The following is a 17,576-nucleotide window of genomic DNA, read 5'->3' as shown; positions in this document are numbered from 1 at the left end:
GATCCCAGCCCTTAAAAAAACCAAAAATGAGCAGAGCCTTTACAGATGTACTATTCAAAAAACAAAACAAATTTGAACATGAATTAAATCCGCTGGTGTCGTTCACGTCAAAAGAAATCCGAAGTCTTTGCCTCCTGCGAGAATTGCGTAAAGGAGTGTGGTGGTCTTTCCCCCTGTCCCTGGTAGAGTTGGGTTGTTCCGCAGGATATTTCTGTCAGGTTAGCAGTCTGGAAATGTAGACAAAGGCAAATCTCAGAAGGCCTGTATGTAAAAGCTCAAGTATGACAGTACCCTCTGGGCTGCTGGATGTTTTGCGGGCTTGCTCGAAAGCCCCTCAGAGGAGCCGAGATCGATGGATGGGGAAACGACTCGATGTCCATCTGTGTCATCTGCTTTGAAATGTATAGTACAGAGGGAATTATCGATAAGGCCGGCTTGTGCTTGAGGAAGCAGCCCTGCACATCCCAGACTGCAAGAGCTGGGAGTGCCAGCTGACAGATATGGCAGTGTTGACGGAGGCCCCAAGGAGTTTGAATCAACACGAGGAAGTCTTTGATTTAAACTGTTTGAGGGTGGTAAAAGGTCAAAGGGATTCAAATGCCCATTGTGGCTTCTACACCCTGCGACACAATGCAAACTCCGAAGAAGGTTTCGTAGTCTTTATGTTTAGACAGCCCCATCGAATACAACCAACAGAAGAATGCCTGCCGGTTGTACAGTTTGGTTTTATTTTATCTGGTTTTGAATTTACTACACTGTTTTTTCATGGTGTTAAAGGAGAAGCGTCTGGGTTTAATGTAAGGTTACCAGATGTCCCCGTTTCCCGGGGACAGTCCCTGGATTTACAAATCAGTCCCCATACAAAATCAGTTGAAGTTCAAAAGTGTCCCCGGATTTATTGGAAAAAATCTGGTAACCTTAGTTTAACGCCTGCCTCCCCCCCCCCAGCAGGCCCATAAAGGGCAGAACAGAAATCAAAATAAACGAACAAATATAACCAGAAAGGCAGAGCATTTAGTTTGTAGCCAGATCAAGGGCTGCTTTGTAGATGGTATTTCTCTCTCGCGGATACAAAATGCTTCCCTCTATCAGCCATGTAGAGTCAGCTCTCAGAAGCTGCCCTTGCTGCCAACGATGCACCAGAGACTTTGTTTTACTGTCTATCAAAACTGTCAATCTTGGCATAGAGGCACCAACTGGGAGGCTGAAAAGTGTCTCTGCGTCATTTGAGACCCCTTCCCAGACTGGCCAGTCTTTTGATGCCTCTCTCTCTTCTGCCACATACAGTGGTACCTCGGGTTACATACGCTTCAGGTTACAGACTCCGCTAACCCAGAAATAGTACCTTGGGTTAAGAACTTTGCTTCAGGATGAGAACAGAAATCGTGCTCCAGTGGCACGGCGGCAGCAGGAGGCGCCATTAGCTAAGGTGGTGCTTCAGGTTAAGAACAGTTTCAGGTTAAGAACAGACCTCCGGAACGAATTAAGTACTTAATCCGAGGTACCACTGTACCTGCCAAGATGTGAGGAAGGCCTTCTGTTCTAAAGACCAAGGAAAGGTTGTGTGTACTTTACAGTGCAATTCCCCCACCCCTCCACCAATAAAATAAAATAAAATAAAATCCCAAGTTTTAAAATTATTCAAACTGAGCAATTTTAAGTAAGGTTTAATCCCCCTCCCATGTTCTCACTGTTATGCACCATAACATTTGGGATTGTTAATTACAGAGAAAATAAAAAAAATTAGTTGGTCTTTAAGGTGCTACAGGAAGGAATTTTTTTATTTTGACTATGGCAGACCAACACGGCTACCCATCTGTAATTAATTACAGAGAGTTTGTGTAGCACTGAAGTCCGAATGCAACCTTTTATTATTATTATTATTTTTAACAAACATTGTAAGCCTGTGGGTATGGAGTATCTGGTCTTGGTTTTATGTAAATCGCTCTGGGAGTCTTTTTGGCTGAAGAGCGGGGTACAAATGCTATAAATAAATAAAACAAATAAACCCAAAAATCTATTTTAGTAATCTCTCTGGAGCCTGAGATTCAGCAGACATTTACAAAATAGCAGTTAGTTGCATAGTTGAAGCCATTACAAAACATTGCCCACATAGATTCAGGCACGTCCTCAAAGCAATAAGAACTAGAAATTTGCTTTTAAAAACTCAGCCAGTTTTTCAAATGTTGAATTCTGCTAGCAGTACCACAATTCTGAATTTTTATTTTGGCATTCCTGTGTAATTGCACAGTCCATCACAGCCTCACAGGTAAGGGCCCAATTTGTGTGATGTTCCTTAACCCTCTTCCATTTGGAAGGGATTTGGCTTTTGCACAAAGCTAGGGATGGGCAAATTCCCCCAGCTGGAACTCACATGGGGGCGGGTCTACACTTGTGATTTATAACGTCAACAATGTCTTATTAAAATGTGACACCAGAGGGCGCTGCAGAGCAGCGAGCCACCAGCAAAGGGAAAATGTATGTTAAAGGTTATAGAACGTTATATCTAATATTGTCCTAATGACATTTAAAATGGCGCCATTGCCATTCTAAGATAACAAGGTGAGTTCCGGCACCTCTTTTTCTAGAAAAAAGCAGTGGGCAAATCTCTCAATTCCATTTTTCACTGAATTTCTCATTTTCCTACTCTTAAGCTCAGTTCATGTCAGTTTGCAAATTCTTTAAAAAAAAAAGTTCTCATGAAAATTCATAAGCATTTTAGTGCAAATTTCTCCTAATAATATACATGTGTTTGTAGATTTCCAGATGTGGATTTTGCATCGTGTGGAAGATCAAACAAAAGCACGGAAATTAACAGGTAAGGAAATGTCAGTAATAAATTGCTATCTGAATGCAGCAGCAGACGTACAAAGATCTCTCTTGAAATGGAATGCCTACATGCTCTTTCACCCACACATGTTGTTCCAATAAAAGGCAGCTGTTGTCTCATTCTCTTGGACCAAGACAGGGAGAAGTCTTCCAAGCTGATTCTCTTAGGTCATGGACTTGCACAGTTCTGTTCAGCTGACGCCGGACTATTGAGCTGAATTGGCTTGTGCTCCCATTTTTCCACTTCTCCGTTCCTGTGACAAGCCAGTCGTTGTTGTCCACAACAGTTTCCTCTTTGGAAATGGCACAGCCAAGGGTTCCATCCAATTGCCTCCCATGTTTGAGCTGCAAAGGCAGCCAATGTTTTACAAGCTGATAAAAGACTATGAGTCTCACATTTCGGCTCTACGCCCACTTCCTAAAGGTTGGATTGCAAAGTGTGATGGAATATTTATGTAAAGTATAGGAAAGGGGGAAAAAAGAAAACAGGCTCTAAGCTGTAGTGCTGAAAAATAGCTCCTCCAAATTTATCACCACAAATACTGAGGATAGATCATGGAACACTAAATGTTTTCTGCTTGACATTTCACATTGTGTGTTAAGAACCAGTGTGGTATAACTGGGCTAAGACATAGGAAACTCTGGCTAAAACCCTCAGTGACCCATGTAGTTCACTGGGCGGCAATGGGCAAATTGCTGGGTTCCTGAGAGCTAGAGTCCAACAGCATTAGCAGGGGTTGAAGTTAGCAATACCTGCTATAAGTCAAGGTCTTTGCTAAAGAAATGTACAGTAAGCATTAGACCAGGGGTCAGCAAACTTTTTCAGCAGGGGGCCGGTCCACTGTCCCTCAGACCTTGTGGGGGGCTGGACTATATTTTGGAAAGAAGAAGAAGAACGAATTCCTATGCCCCACAAATAACCCAGAGATGCATTTTAAATAAAAGCCCACATTCTACTCATGTAAAAACACCAGGCAGACCTCGCAAATAACCCAGAGATGCATTTTAAATAATAAGGGTAAAGGTAAAGGGACCCCTGACTGTTAAGTCCAGTCACGAATGACTCTGGGGTTGCAGCACTCATCTCGCTTTACTGGCCGAGGGAGCCAGCATTCGTCCACAGACAGTTTTTCCAGATCATGTGGCCAGCGTGACTAAGCTGCTTCTGGTGAACCAGAGCAGCGCACAGAAACGTTGTTTACCTTCCATAAAAGGACACATTCTACTCACGTAAAAACACGCTGATTCCTGGACCGTCCGCGGGCCGGATTGAGAAGGCAACTGGGCTGGATCTGGCTCCCGGCCCTTAGTTTGCCTACCCATTAGACAATGCAGACCAGAAGTCTTTTCCAAGTTAGCATTAGATATCATTATCCTCTGAAACATAAACACGGGGGGCGGGGACCTAGAATCTGACTGTGTGTGGACCACCCAGATTTTTCAGAAGATCATTGTTGACATTTGGGGTTAAATGTTTCAGGATCAACTGAGGACTCCTCCTTCCTTGTGGGTACACGCTTTTGAAATGGGCTTGCCTTGGCGCTCTGCCAATCCCCGACTCCAGTAAGTTCAGGCACATACGGTAAGATCTTTATATTTATTTTAGCCCTTTTCCTGGTTTTCGTTTTAGCCTCAGGGGCTGGAGAATTTGGGTCTGATTTTATTTTCTAACAACAAGACGACACCAATTCTTCATTGTCCCCCGTCCCCCCCATTACAGAGAGGCTTGGGTGTAATTTATCATTTTATTAACTTTGTAAACAAGTGGCTAGCAACTATGGCAAAAGTTGCTGTGTAAATCAATAAAGCAACAAAGAAGACAACAATTTTAATTAGCTTTAAAATGGTATTAGTTGCACAATCTGTCACCCAGCTAATGTTTGGGAGGCTGCACATATTAGCACAATTTAGGTCCAGGGTGGCAGAACCGGGTGCACCCAACAACGAATATTTATAGTAAGACATTAAACAACTCCTCTGATGCAAGTCTATGGAAGAAACTGTGAACAGACCAAAAGCTGTTAAGCGGCTGGCAAATTCATGTTCTACATAGAATTGCAGAGCTGAAAGTGACCCTAAGGAGCATCTAGTCTTGTGGTCTTGTTGTGAACCACCCTGAGACCTCTGGGTATAGGGCAGTGCATAAGTTGAATTAATAATAATAATAATAATAATAATAATAATAATAATAATAGTCCAACCTTCTCCAATGCAGAAATATGCAGCTGTCCCATATGGGGATCAAACCTGCAACTTTGACATTATCATGCTTGCATGAACAAAAAGAGGATCCTCTGGATAGTTGTATCAACAACCTAACAACAATTTAAATGGGAATATAGAAAAAATTTGTTGTTCAGGGCATGACAGCAGTGTCAGAAATGATATTAAAAAAGATCAACTAAAAAAAAGTTTAAACATTATGTATGTGTTGAATCGGGACGCGGGTGGTGCTGCGGGTTAAACCACAGAGCCCAGGACTTGCTGATCAGAAGGTCGGCGATTCGAATCCCTGCTACGGTTTGAGCTCCCGTTGCTCGGTCCCTGCTCCTGCCAACCTAACAGTTCGAAAGCACGTCAAAGTAGATAAATAGGTACCGCTCCAGTGGGAAGGTAAACGGCATTTCTGTGCGCTGCTCTGGTTCACCAGAAGCGGCTTAGTCATGCTGGCCACATGACCCGGAAGCTGTACGCCGGCTCCCTCGGCCAATAAAGCAAGATGAGCGCTGCAACCCTAGAGTCGGTCACAACTGGACCTAATGATCCGGGGTCCCTTTACCTTTATGTGTTGTATCAGCCTTGTAAATATTAAGAAACCCACAAAAGTTACTAGCCAGAAAAACATTACAGACCTGCTAGAGTCTAGCACAGAAGGTATAGCTCTATCACTTCTGCAACAGCCCCCTGTATTTGTATTCTGGGTCCAGAGGAGGGGCAGAGTGCTCCACCTCTCCAATGCCAGCCTGCATGTGACTCATTGTAGTCGGTGTCTTGTGCTTAAGTACAAAGCTGATGGAACATACACACACTTAGGAAGACCTTCAATATTTAGCTGAAGCAGAAAGAGGAAGCCTTGAAATACAGACATTTTAACTACCTGACAATGATTTACAGATGGTATCTAGGTCCGAGTAGACTTGCAAAGAAGTCTAAGACTGAATCAGATAAGTGCTGGAGATGCAATGAGACTGGGGGTACCTTCTATCATATGTGGTAGACCTGTAAAAGGGTAAAAGAGTATTGGGAAATAATCCATAATGAATTGGAAAAAATGTTTAAAAGTACTTTTCCAAAAAACAAACAAACCCTGAGTCCTTTTTGTTGAGGATAATTCAGATGGAAATTCCCCAGTGTCAAAAAAGGTTATTTATGTATGCCACTACTGCAGCTCGAATTTTGTTAGCCCAAAAATGGAAATCGAGCGAAGTCCCAACTAAAGAAGAATGGCAACTTAAACTGTTGGAATATGCGCAGCATGCGGACCTAACATATAGAATAAGAGAACAAGAAGAACCTATGTTTAAAGAAGATTGGAAAATGTTTATTGAATATATGGAGGGAAACTTGTGTTTATTTGAAAACGTGGACAGCATTAAGATAAATTCAACAGTGTAAACAAGTAAACAAGTTTTGATGGCTGCAATAATACAATACTGAATGGTATAGTTTCTGTAAAATATGCAGAGGTTTATGATATGTAAAATGAACCATGGAAAGAGAAGGGAAGTCACTGATATTTTTAAGGTTGTTTAAATGAATATTCTAAAATGTAAAACAGAAAATTTAATAAAAATTAAAAGGGAAAAAAGTAGAAGTACAAGCATTTTGATGGGCTCTTAGAAGGTGAATGGTTTCTCTTTTAAATGCAGCTTGCCTTTTTGAGGGGGGGGGTTATGATGGATCTTTGGTAGAGGAGGGGGGCACTGCTAATGTTTCGTCCCTGGCTGTCTTCCTTTCTATTTCAGTTGCAAGATCTGCCAGTGTAGATGCAAGCTAACAAACCATTTTAGCCATTCTGGATCTAGAGGCAAAGTTCCATAGGGCTCCATGTCATGCTACACAAAGAGCATTTTCTCAGAATATCCTTGGGTCAGGGCATCAGCTGATGCAAGCAGGGTTGCGTGCGAGTTTCCATGAACTGGGAAAATATTCAACAGCTACATGGAATGAGACATTTTCTCCTTAGAACCATGCATACTGTGGATTTTTAAAAAAAATGTATGCTAAAATTTGTCGGCGTATGTTTCCAGATAACATCCAAAGCAGCAATGGCAGCTCTTTAAGGCAATGTTAGCTTATATTTGGAAATTTATATTTAGAAACACAGCCTAGTCACCTGATAAAAGAGTCCTGATTTAAGAATGATCAGATCAAAGCTCGGCTTTCATTCAAGAGAACACTTTTACACAATTTATTGGCTTGTTGGGAACATCATACACATGGATACTTTTCAAGTTGCTGAAAAACCCAGAGGCCAACTCTCCATTGGAGCACCCTGCTCAGTTCCTATCCAATGTCAATGTCAATCCCTCCTCAACTGAACTGTAAAATCTGTCCGCGGTGATGTGTTGTCCGAGTTAATGTGTTGTCGAATTGCAGAGTTGGAAGGGACCTTGAGCATCATCAACTCCAACCCCTGCAAAAATATGCAGCTATCCCACATGGGGATTGAACCTGCAACCTTGGCATTATCAGCACCAATGAAGCTATCCACGCTGTGGTATTGATGTTCGTTCCATCCAAATTAAAAACAATTACTGTTCTCCCTCCCCACTTGTTTCTAATATAGGTAAAAAGGTAAAGGAGCCCTGGATTGTTAAGTCCAGTCAAAGGGGACTATTTGGTGCGGCACTCATTTCATTTTTCAGTCTGAGGGAGCTGGCATTTGTCCACAGACAGCTTTCTGGGTGATGTGGCCAGCATGACTAAACCGCTTCTGGAGCAACGGGACACTGTGACGGAAGCCAGAGTGCACAGAAACGCTGTTTACCTTCCTGCCGCAGCGGTGCCTATTTATCTGCTTGCGCCAGTGTGCTTTCGAATTGCTGGGCTGGCAGGAGCTGGGACAGCAGCAGGAGCTCACTCCATCACGGGGATTCGAACTGCTGACCTTCTGATCAGCAAGCCCAAGAGGCTCAGCGGTTTAGACCACAGTGTCACCTGCATCCCATTTTACCTTTTCGGGTGGAGCTGTGGGTTAAACACAGAGCCTAGGACTTGCCGATCAGAAGGTCGGCCATTCGAATCCCTGCGACGGGGTGAGCTCCCGTTGCTCAGTCGCAGCTCCTGCCAACCTAGCAATTCGAAAGCATGTCAAAGTGCAAGTAGATAAATAGGTACCGCTCCGGTGGGAAGGTAAACAGCGTTTCCGTGTGCTGCTCTGGTTTGCCAGAAGCGGCTTAGTCATGCTGGCCACATGACCCGGAAGCTGTACGACGGCTCCCTCGGCCAATAAAGCGAGATGAGCGCCGCAACCCCAGAGTCGGCCACGACTAGACCTAATGGTCAGGGGTCCCTTTACGTTTACCATACAAGCTTCTTTCACTGGGTTTTTTTGGGGGGGTACACTTGTAAAACGGAAGGTTTTAAAGTGTAGGTATGAGACCACCTCGGAGCAACTTTCTGGGGACAGAGTCCCAGGAGGAGGAGAGGCCCTCTGCACATGCCCAGAGGCGCCCATCCTGATGACTCCACATTTTCACAGCTGGCATTCCAAAGAAGCCCCTGAGCTTGGGCTCGCCCTTCCTTTCAGAAACAGCAACTATTAATCTGAAGAGTCAATCACCAGAGCTCATGAAGCCGCGCGTGCGCGGGGAGGGGGGAATCTCTCTCTCTCTCACCCGCGCGCGCGCTCCCCCCCCCCACGCCCGCCCTTTACTCCAGTTCCTCATGCGCTGCGCTGGCCGTCTGGAGAGGGAGCTCCAGTTGCGCATATAGGTATAGATACACGGAGAAAGGAGCGCGCGCGCGGGCACAGCGCGGAGATAATCAAGGAGACATAGAGGCTTAGAAGAGGTGGGGGAGGGAGCGAGCGGGGGGGGGCGCGCTGTCTCCTTCGTAAACCAGCCTCTTCCCCACTCGGGACTGAAACCAGCGGCTCCCTTTACGCGCGCCTGCCTGGGGTCCTTGTGGCGACAGGGCGGGGCGCGCGCGGTGCGTTTGCGCGCGCGAGAGGCGTTTTAACTTTTCCTCGACATTCTCCTCAGGATACCCCCGAGTTCCCCTTTCCCCAAGCCCCTCGGCGGCTTCTCTCCTTCCCTCACGCCGCCTCGAACTTCTCCATTCAGAGGCTCCCCTAACCGCCTCTCCAAAAAGAGAAAGAGAAACAGCGTCGGAGGAGGAGGAAGGGACAAATTCAGTAAGAGAAACCCATGCAAAAGGCTTGCCCGGGCCTGGAAGCCCCGGCTGGCGGTAGTAGCAGCACCACCACCAAGTCTCTAATCCTCGCCGAGGGAGGAGGACGGTGGGAGTTGGGTCGGGCAGGGGGCCGCGCGCGCTTCGCGGGCGTTTTCGCTGCTAAGGGGCGGCTGGAGGCCACCGTACCCGCCGCCGGCAAGACAGCGAGGCGCACACGTTGGCTGCAAAAGTCCGGAGGATCTCAAGTCTGTGTTTGTGCATGAGATCGCAGGCGCCGGATCGGTGCAGGAAAGGAACCATGTGAGTGTGCCCCTCGGCTTCCTTTTCTCCAAGCCAAATAAATGCACGCGCATAACCCGGGAAGGGGAATCAAAGCCTAAGAGAGAGAAAGATTGGAGAGGGAGAGAGACGCCGGGGTGGCGGAAAGTCTCTTTCTCCTTGGCTGCTTTTGTTTGCAAATCCGGCGGCTTGGAAGATGGAGATGGATGTTCGGGGAGTTTCTCCGTGCCCGGAGCCCATCCCCCACGCCGCGCAGGGGTCTGGAGGCTGTCAGCAGCGGCAGCAGCAGCAGCAGCAGCAGGATGGGCAGGCAGGGGAAAGCGCCGGTGACAGCGCGCAGCAGCAGCAGCAGCCGGAGAAGAGGCATAGCGACGAGAAGGAAGACAAAAAGGTAGGTTCCCCCACCAACTCTGCGTCCTTCCCCCTTTGCCGAGGCGGAAATCGCCGAGCGCGCACAGGAGGGGTGGGGTGGGGGTGGGGAAAGCCGCCTTTAAGAAACTGGGAGGGTCGAGCGGATGGGGGAGAGCAATCTGGATATAGGAAGTAAATGATCGTGGACGGGGGAGGAAGGGGAGTAAAAAAAAAAAAGGAGCCCTACATCTCTCCGTGCAGAAATGGTGCCTTGGATTTTAAGCCTAAATGTATGCGTTGTATGCATTTTTTAAAAAAAAACTTATGTTTTAGAAGTGTTCTTGTCATCCCCCACCCGCTTTGATGCATTGCTTTTCTTTCCTTCCTTCCCCAAATCGAAAACAATGAGTTATTCGGCGCAGACAAGGGCGGTCCTAATGTGGTTTAAGGGCAAGGCAAGATTAAGAAGTCTGAAAGAGCCACTTGTTAAGGGTGGGACCCTTCTCTGTAAAGGATTGTGGTTCTTTTTCAACAGCGTTGTTCTGGGTCCAGTGTCGAGGGCGCGGTGAGGGGTGGGGCGCTTTACGAACTGCAACGACAACGGAGGAAAAACTGCTGGCTCAAAAGTTTGCTTTAACAGCATATCCCTTGCTGAAGTGTCTCCTCTGGCATATAGGGAACACGGGCCTAGAATGTGCTGAATGGATATCAAAGGGAGAGGAGGAAAGCCTGCGCGGTTTTGGGGTTTTTTTGCTGCTACATCCTTGCTGTGTCATTGTAGATGGGCTGCTTCATCCTGTACCAAGAGCAAGAATCCTTTGGCAAACTGAAAGAAATGGGTCATCCTTGCCTTCCTTGGTGGTGCTGATAGATCTTCTGCTCTGCGAATTCTTTGAAGCAGGCTTCCAAAGAGAGGGGAGCATGTCCCTGCTAAAGATAATGCTAGTGAAACACATTGATCAGTCCTCCTGTCTGTAGGCATGCCTGCCTTGCCAATAATGTTTCCCAGCATGGGTTTCATAAATGGAAGGACTGGTGTGCTTGCAGCAGAGATGCTCACAATGGCCTAAGCTTGCCTACAACGGTGAATGTGGACTATTGATCGAGTGAAAACATTTGCATGCTGCAAAAGTTGACTAACGTTCCATTGGAGTTCGTGTGCTGCCTATCCGCTGTGGACGATTGCGGCGTTAGTAGTAGGTTATTTCCTTCTTAAATATGAATGGCTGCGCTATCCTGGGAACTGGTGTGTTTTCATGGTGTAGTTTTCACATTCATGGGAGAGTTCTGATGCTTGTATTAAAAGATGTATAAGGAAAGAGCCACTCAACCAACCAATGGAGAAACAGATAACAGCCACAAAAACTTATACATGGGTCAAAGGAAAGAGAATCCAGTTACTGTACTTCAATAAAGTAGTGTTTATGAAGCAAGAGATCCTCTATTGCTTAATAAATTTCAGTTGCACCTGGAATTAGATCTTTTCTGATCTGTGTCAATTGAGTGCCTCCGCCTTGCTGTGCTATATAATTAAACATTATGTGCCAACTATATAGGACATTAATTTTTATTGTCAACGGAAAAGGATACTCATTCTACTGAATTCTCTCTCTCATACACACACACTAGAGGCTGTTGGTTGACAACACTACATTTAATTCTCGTGCCTCTATTTGTATTGGTTACTTTCTAACATTGCTGCTGCTGCTATAATTATTACTATTATTAGGATCTCTTTCCTCCCCACGCTCAAAAAACCTGGAATGCCAATCTTGCATTCTTGCTTTTAAGCTTCCTAAGCTGTCCTGTGTTCTAGTAAGTGCTAGTAATTTTTTGACTGTTCAGGCCTACAGAACCATTCCAGCTTGTGCATATTCCTCAAATATTAGCTTGCACGCATTAATTAAATATACAGCGAGAGCTACTACTGAAATGTATGGCGGCTGTGCCAAAACAACGCCTTCAGCATTTCAAAAGCATGCCATCAGCAGAAATCTGTGATCAGTAGTTACTTCTAGATGTACTGTGCACTCTGCCTAATGTTTTACTAGCAGCCGGTAGCAGGAAGTCAAATAATGTGTGCCTGCAGGTTAAAAGACGACACTGATGATGCTTGGCGAGATTCATAGCTAATTAAAACATACGTAATTGAGCCTTCCACTGAGATGGGTTTTCTGTTGTGTTTGTGAGCAACTTCTTGACACAGTTAACAGTACAGCTTTCCCTCTGGTGTTGCCTTTCAAATAACATGATGACAGCATTCCTCTTGGTGCCCGGTATCAAAGCTGAACTTACCTTATTTATTGCCTAAAGAACTCTGTTTCTGGGACTGGGGGTGGGGAGAAGGGAACTACTAATCAATTATGGGTTTACAGTGCTTTCACCAGTGCTAAACTGTTCCAGGTCTTTTTGAAGGATACCACTGATTGTCAGCAACTAAATCACTTCTGTTTTATTTATTTCAAAATATTAAACGGACCATTTTCCAAATTGATACATCATGCACATGTATGGGCATACACACACACACACACACACACACACACACACACAGTGTCTCTCTTCAGTGTATTGAAATGCTGCATACTTAGTTGTTCTATAGCACTCTTAGTGTGAAATCTGTGCGATGCTCACTTCAGTCGTGCTCAAAGCTATCTTGTGAAGTGAGTCAGTAAGGCTGCAATATTACAGATACTTTCCTAGAGTAAACCCCTGTGAAAACAGCGGGATTTACTTAGGAGTACATTTGTAGGAATGCGCTGCAATACTGCCTTTGCATAAGACGAGATTAACTTCTGCTTAAGCCAGGCTTTAAATCCAGGTCTAAAGAGCAAGGTAACATTCTGCAAAATCATGTTTTTGAATTCTTCTCCTCATGTAAAAGGCAAAGCAAAGCTTGAGTGCAGAAAACCAGTATATTGGAGAGAGACAAAACTAAGTCTCCCTGGAGAGTTGGCTTTCTACAGGAAAGTATTCCATATTTTCCCTCTTTGCAGTGAGTGAATGTTGGTTTTCCAAGAGGGTGGTTGTGGTGGTAGTTTCAAAGGTGGCAGCTGGGAGGCAGGACAGTATTTCTGCAGTTTCTGGCAAGGTTTCCAGACAGTCTATAGTAGTACAACCTGCAATGAATTGTTGATATTTAAGGAGGTGTATTCAAAACATCTGTGAACCCTATTGATTTGTAGAATGATATCTCCGTTGGTAGAGCATCTTAATCTCAGTATCGTGAATTTGAGATCCACGTTGGGCCAAAAAAATCCTGCATTGCAGGGGGTTATAATAGATGACCCTTGTGGTCCCTTTCCAACTCAGCCATTCTGTGATTCTCAAGTCAAGGCTTGAAAGCTGAAAGAACATGCATTGGTTTTCGAACGATTTCAGGAGTCAAATGGACTTCCGGAACGGATTAAGTTTGAGAATCAAGATTCCACTGTACTTCTTTTCAGGCAGACCTCAAAAAGTGGCTCATCAATGATTAAAGGAGTCTTCAAACTATTAAACAGAAGAAAACAACACTTTTCATTACAAGGCATTTCATCAAAACTCTGTAGTTTTCAAAAACTTCCCCAGACATTAAAAAAATCTTCTGAATTGGACGTACTTTACAGGTTAGCATAAGCATTAGAAGCTTCACTCTTGCCTTGCAGATCATACAGAATAAAGTCTGACAGCGGGAAGAGAAAACGAGAGGGAGGGACTAGAAGGGGACCAGGCCTTGTACCCCAACAGAGATGATGGGCAGGGGAGAGGAGGAACTCTCTCTTATGGGAAACATCAAGTGAGCTGTTTAATGGGTAGGAAGAGAAAGGCGCTGAAGCAGAAACGTACAAACCCAAGTTTTGAGTGGAGAGAAGGTGGGGAGCTGTTTCAGAGGCAGCAGAATGGCCATGGAGGAAGCAGCAAAGAGTAATTCAGGGAGGTGGTTTCTTTGACAGTGCAGAAGACAGTAGCCAGCTTGCTAGGGATTAAACAGAGTTGTCAGAAAGAAAGTAGAGACAGTTAAAGCAGAAAAGGGCTCACCCAATGAGGCAGTCATAGCAATAGCCCCCTGGCAGCAGCAGCAGCCGGGAGGGTGAGTTGGATGGGGGGGGGCTGCAGGGGCTGCATGGCACACCAGTGGAGTCAATCTGGCGTTCCCCCTTGTCTGATACTGGAAGGTCCTCTGGTAGCAAGGCACCAGGGCTCTACTACCAGAGTTGCTAGTTTGACCCTCCCAGAGTCTTACAGGGGGTGTCTAAATAGTTGTCCATTGGTTAGAGCAGGCACCCCCAACCTTTGGCCCTCCAGATGTTTTGGATTACAATTCCCATCATCCCTGACCACTGGTCCTGTTAGCTAGGGATCATGGGAGTTGTAGGCCAAAACATCTGGAGGTGTCGCAGGTTGGGGATGCCTGGGTCAGAGGCTTCCAAGACTTCATACCAACATTGTTCTCTGATCTATCCATGCTTGTTCTTCCTATTCCTTCCTGTTACTGTGCAGTTACTGTACTGTGTTGAGATGAAACACAACCAGAACTAGGCTGGTGTTCAGGTTGTACTGAAATATGTTCACTGTGAGTATGGAGTCCAGCATGGAACTCAGCTGAAGCTTGTGTCAAATAGTGAGCTAAACAAAATTAAGAAAATTGCTAATCCATAATACTTGAGGAAGGGTATTTCCTATTTTGAATAGAGCATGCCTTCCTTGACCCGTAAGCTCTGGTTACTCTAGATCACCAAGACAATTTGCAGTGGACACGGTCATGTGTCTTCTTTTGGAAGCCTATTAAGACATGGGAAAGTTAGATCTCCAGTAGGAAATCATTACCTCTGTGTTTCAAGTTAATTCCTGTGAGAAGGACATCTTTTGTTTCTCTATTCTTTATTTCCATGCACTGTCTTTCCGTTACCTTTTCAAAATTGCTTTTTTGCTCAGTCTAATGAAGTTGGTTCGTCAGCTTCTCCCAAATGCAGAGAAATGATGTTAACAAAAGAGGGTTCTTGCAGAATCCGTTTCTGAATTATTTTAAATTGAGCTCATGCTGCAGACTAGCAGAGAGAGCCTTTGGTTAGACTTCATAATGGCTTTGTCAAGTCTCATGCAATGTTGGGGGATTCTGCAAAGGGACTAATAAATACACTATTTTTTAAAATTACTTGGTCGCTGAAAAGAATTGCGGAAGCACACTGAGCCTGAACAGCTGTTTGAATTTTTTTCAGCCAAATGATCAATAAGTGGATGAAGCTTGAAAAGCCACTCACACCAATGATGATTCCTGGGGCAAGTGCAGAAAATGCTATTGTAATGGGGTGGGGGTGGGGTGGGGAATCTCATTAAAATAGGTACTATTTTGAGCAGAGGCGATCACAGAGTGGAGTGAGGTGTGTCAGTGAGTGTTTGTATGCATGTGCAGAGAAGATTGATTATATAAACATTTGCACAGTTAGAAATAATGAACAAGAAAGAGACCACATGGAGAATGCCCTAGAACACACATTTAATGTAACTACAGCTTTGTCTATTAACACGTGAGCTTTTATATTCATGCCCTGGAGCTAAGGGTGTATGGATTGGCTTATACCCGGTCTTGCATTTTTTCATTCTTAGCTCTTGTTTTCTCTTGTTTATGCATCAGTCTGTAGATTAACTTTTAAATGACCCAGGAATGTGTATTATTTACCCCCAATGTACGTGTTACCCTAAAATGTGCATTTTGTCTTATCCTAGAATATAGACTTTTGTATCCATTTTATCGTAAAATAGGCATTTGAGTGTGCATATTAACTACTGGCAACCCAGCCATATGGGTGGGGTATAAATAATAAAAATTATTATTAAAATTTATTAACAAATGTACATTTTATCTGCTGTTTTTCTGCACGTTTTTAACTTGATAACTCTGTTGCAAAATTTGGTGGTGTGAAAACTAAAGGATAGTTGGACTTTGATTAGTCCAGGAAGTTCCAATGAGGTCCTTAAAAATGTCGACCAAATAATTCATTGAGCATTCTGCACCTGAAGCAAGTCTGATATTTTCAGTATAATTCAGTAGGGGCTGGCAGATGTCCATTGTTTTAAAGGGCACATCTTACCACAATAGAAAACCACGTCTGTCTCCCCTGAATTCAGCTGCATTGAACCAATAGAACAAATGCCAGCTCTTCAACCTCTACTTGAGTGTCTGCATATACTTGCTTCTTAGAAACGTGGAGGTGTTGTGGTATCTTCTGCTGCAGCCCAACCCATTGTTGCCCTTTTCCCAGTCAGTCAGATACCCTACAAAAAAAGCAGGAATAAATCTCTGCTGCAATACACATTTTGCAAAATGTCTACTACATTTTGATGTGTCTGCCATGGATAATGTCCAAGGTGAATAACACAGTCCCCTCCATAACACGAAATGACATTTGCCATTTGTAATGTGTGGATTTACAAGGAAAAAATTGCCTAGTTTTCATTCAGAGTGAAATTAACTAGACCAGAAGCTGCTCTTGATCTTTGCTAGTCCATTTCACTTCACATTTTGATTTTATCAGGCTACGGAGAATAACTGTGCCTTCATAGACGCTTGCCCTTGCAAAGGTTTTCATCCCCCCCTCCCCAATTTTCTTCTTACTGTTGTCAAGGTGCTGATCAAGGCTAGAGCAATAGGAGCAGGAACAAGTAAGTTGCACTCCCAGGAATTTTGCCACGGGGAAAAAATGTATCTCTGTACAGGCATCCAAGTATTACCTTCTGAAAACCTTGCACGTTCTGATTTCATATCTCTGCTTAGCCAGCTGTGTGATGCACTAGTGATGGCTGGTGGGTTGGGGTATATTGCAGTACCAGCCACTGCCACTGTGTGGCAACCAAGAGGAAGGGGTTCCACAACCTCAGTCCCAAGTGTGGCATGGCAGTGGACTAACTTGGGAAGGAATTGGCTTGTAGAAGGATTACCTGTCGCCACTGGTGCCCCCCACTGTCTGACGTGTATTGGGGACATCCTGGGAAGAGGGTCTTCTTATTTGTGGCATCGTGTCTTTGGAAAACACTCCCCAGAGAAGCTCACCTGGTGCCTTCACCTTTTCAACAAGCTCTTTCTGTTTTCCTTTGAAACTCCCACAACTCGATTGTTTAGGCCAGGGGTCAGCAAACTTTTTCAGCAGGGGGCCGGTCCACTGTCCCTCAGACCTTGTGGGGGGGCAGGACTATATTTTGAAGGGGGGGAAATGAACGAATTCCTATATGCCCCACAAATAACCCAGAGATGCATTTTCAATAAAAGGACACATTCTGCTCATGAAAAACACGCTGATTCCCGGACCATCTGTGGGCCAGATTTAGAAGGCAATTGAGCCTTAGTTTGCCTACCCATGGTTTAGGCCTCAATTGTACCTTCTGTTTTTACAATGCTTTTGTTGTTGTTGTTGCTTTATGATTTTATTAGAATTTTTAAAAATTCATTATTCTTAGTGTTCTTGCTACCTGTTATTGAAGGGTGGGATCGTGATTTGTGAAATAAATTCAACCATCTGCAGTCCTGTGCACAGTGGGACTTAACTTCTGTGCAAAGGTGCCTAGTTGCTTTTGTGGCATGCCTGCCTGTTACTGCTAAACTATACATGGTGATTTTATATATAGCGACTAATGCCACAGGTAGTTTGCTGCTGAATAACAACACACACCAGAGATTTGTGGACAGAGTTTTCATGCCAGAGAGCCTTTGACTAATTACATTCCAGTCCAAACAACATGCTTCAGTTCCTTCTTGAACATTCCCTAATACATATGAGCAT

The 17,576-nt window shown here is 44.6% G+C and overlaps 1 protein-coding gene across 3 annotated transcripts in view; it reads left to right on the top strand.

Moving 5' to 3' along the window:
• Positions 1–8,871: 8,871 nt before the first annotated feature.
• RBMS3 (RNA binding motif single stranded interacting protein 3) overlaps positions 8,872–17,576 on the top strand; it is a gene marked incomplete at its 3' end in the record, with an annotated part of 779,945 nt that continues 771,240 nt past the window's right edge. For all 3 annotated transcript variants that reach the window (XM_082193455.1, XM_082193456.1, XM_082193457.1), the window contains exon 1: positions 8,872–9,856. In XM_082193455.1, coding sequence (XP_082049581.1) covers positions 9,662–9,856 — 195 coding nt within the window. In that variant the 5' untranslated portion in view covers positions 8,872–9,661. The remainder of the gene's footprint in view (positions 9,857–17,576) is intronic.

This window comes from Podarcis vaucheri (genome assembly GCF_965113315.1).
Source record: "Podarcis vaucheri genome assembly, chromosome: 12".
Taxonomy (NCBI): domain Eukaryota; kingdom Metazoa; phylum Chordata; class Lepidosauria; order Squamata; family Lacertidae; genus Podarcis; species Podarcis vaucheri.
Note: the sequence above shows the minus strand (reverse complement) of the source record. Positions and strands in the feature narration are given on the sequence as shown.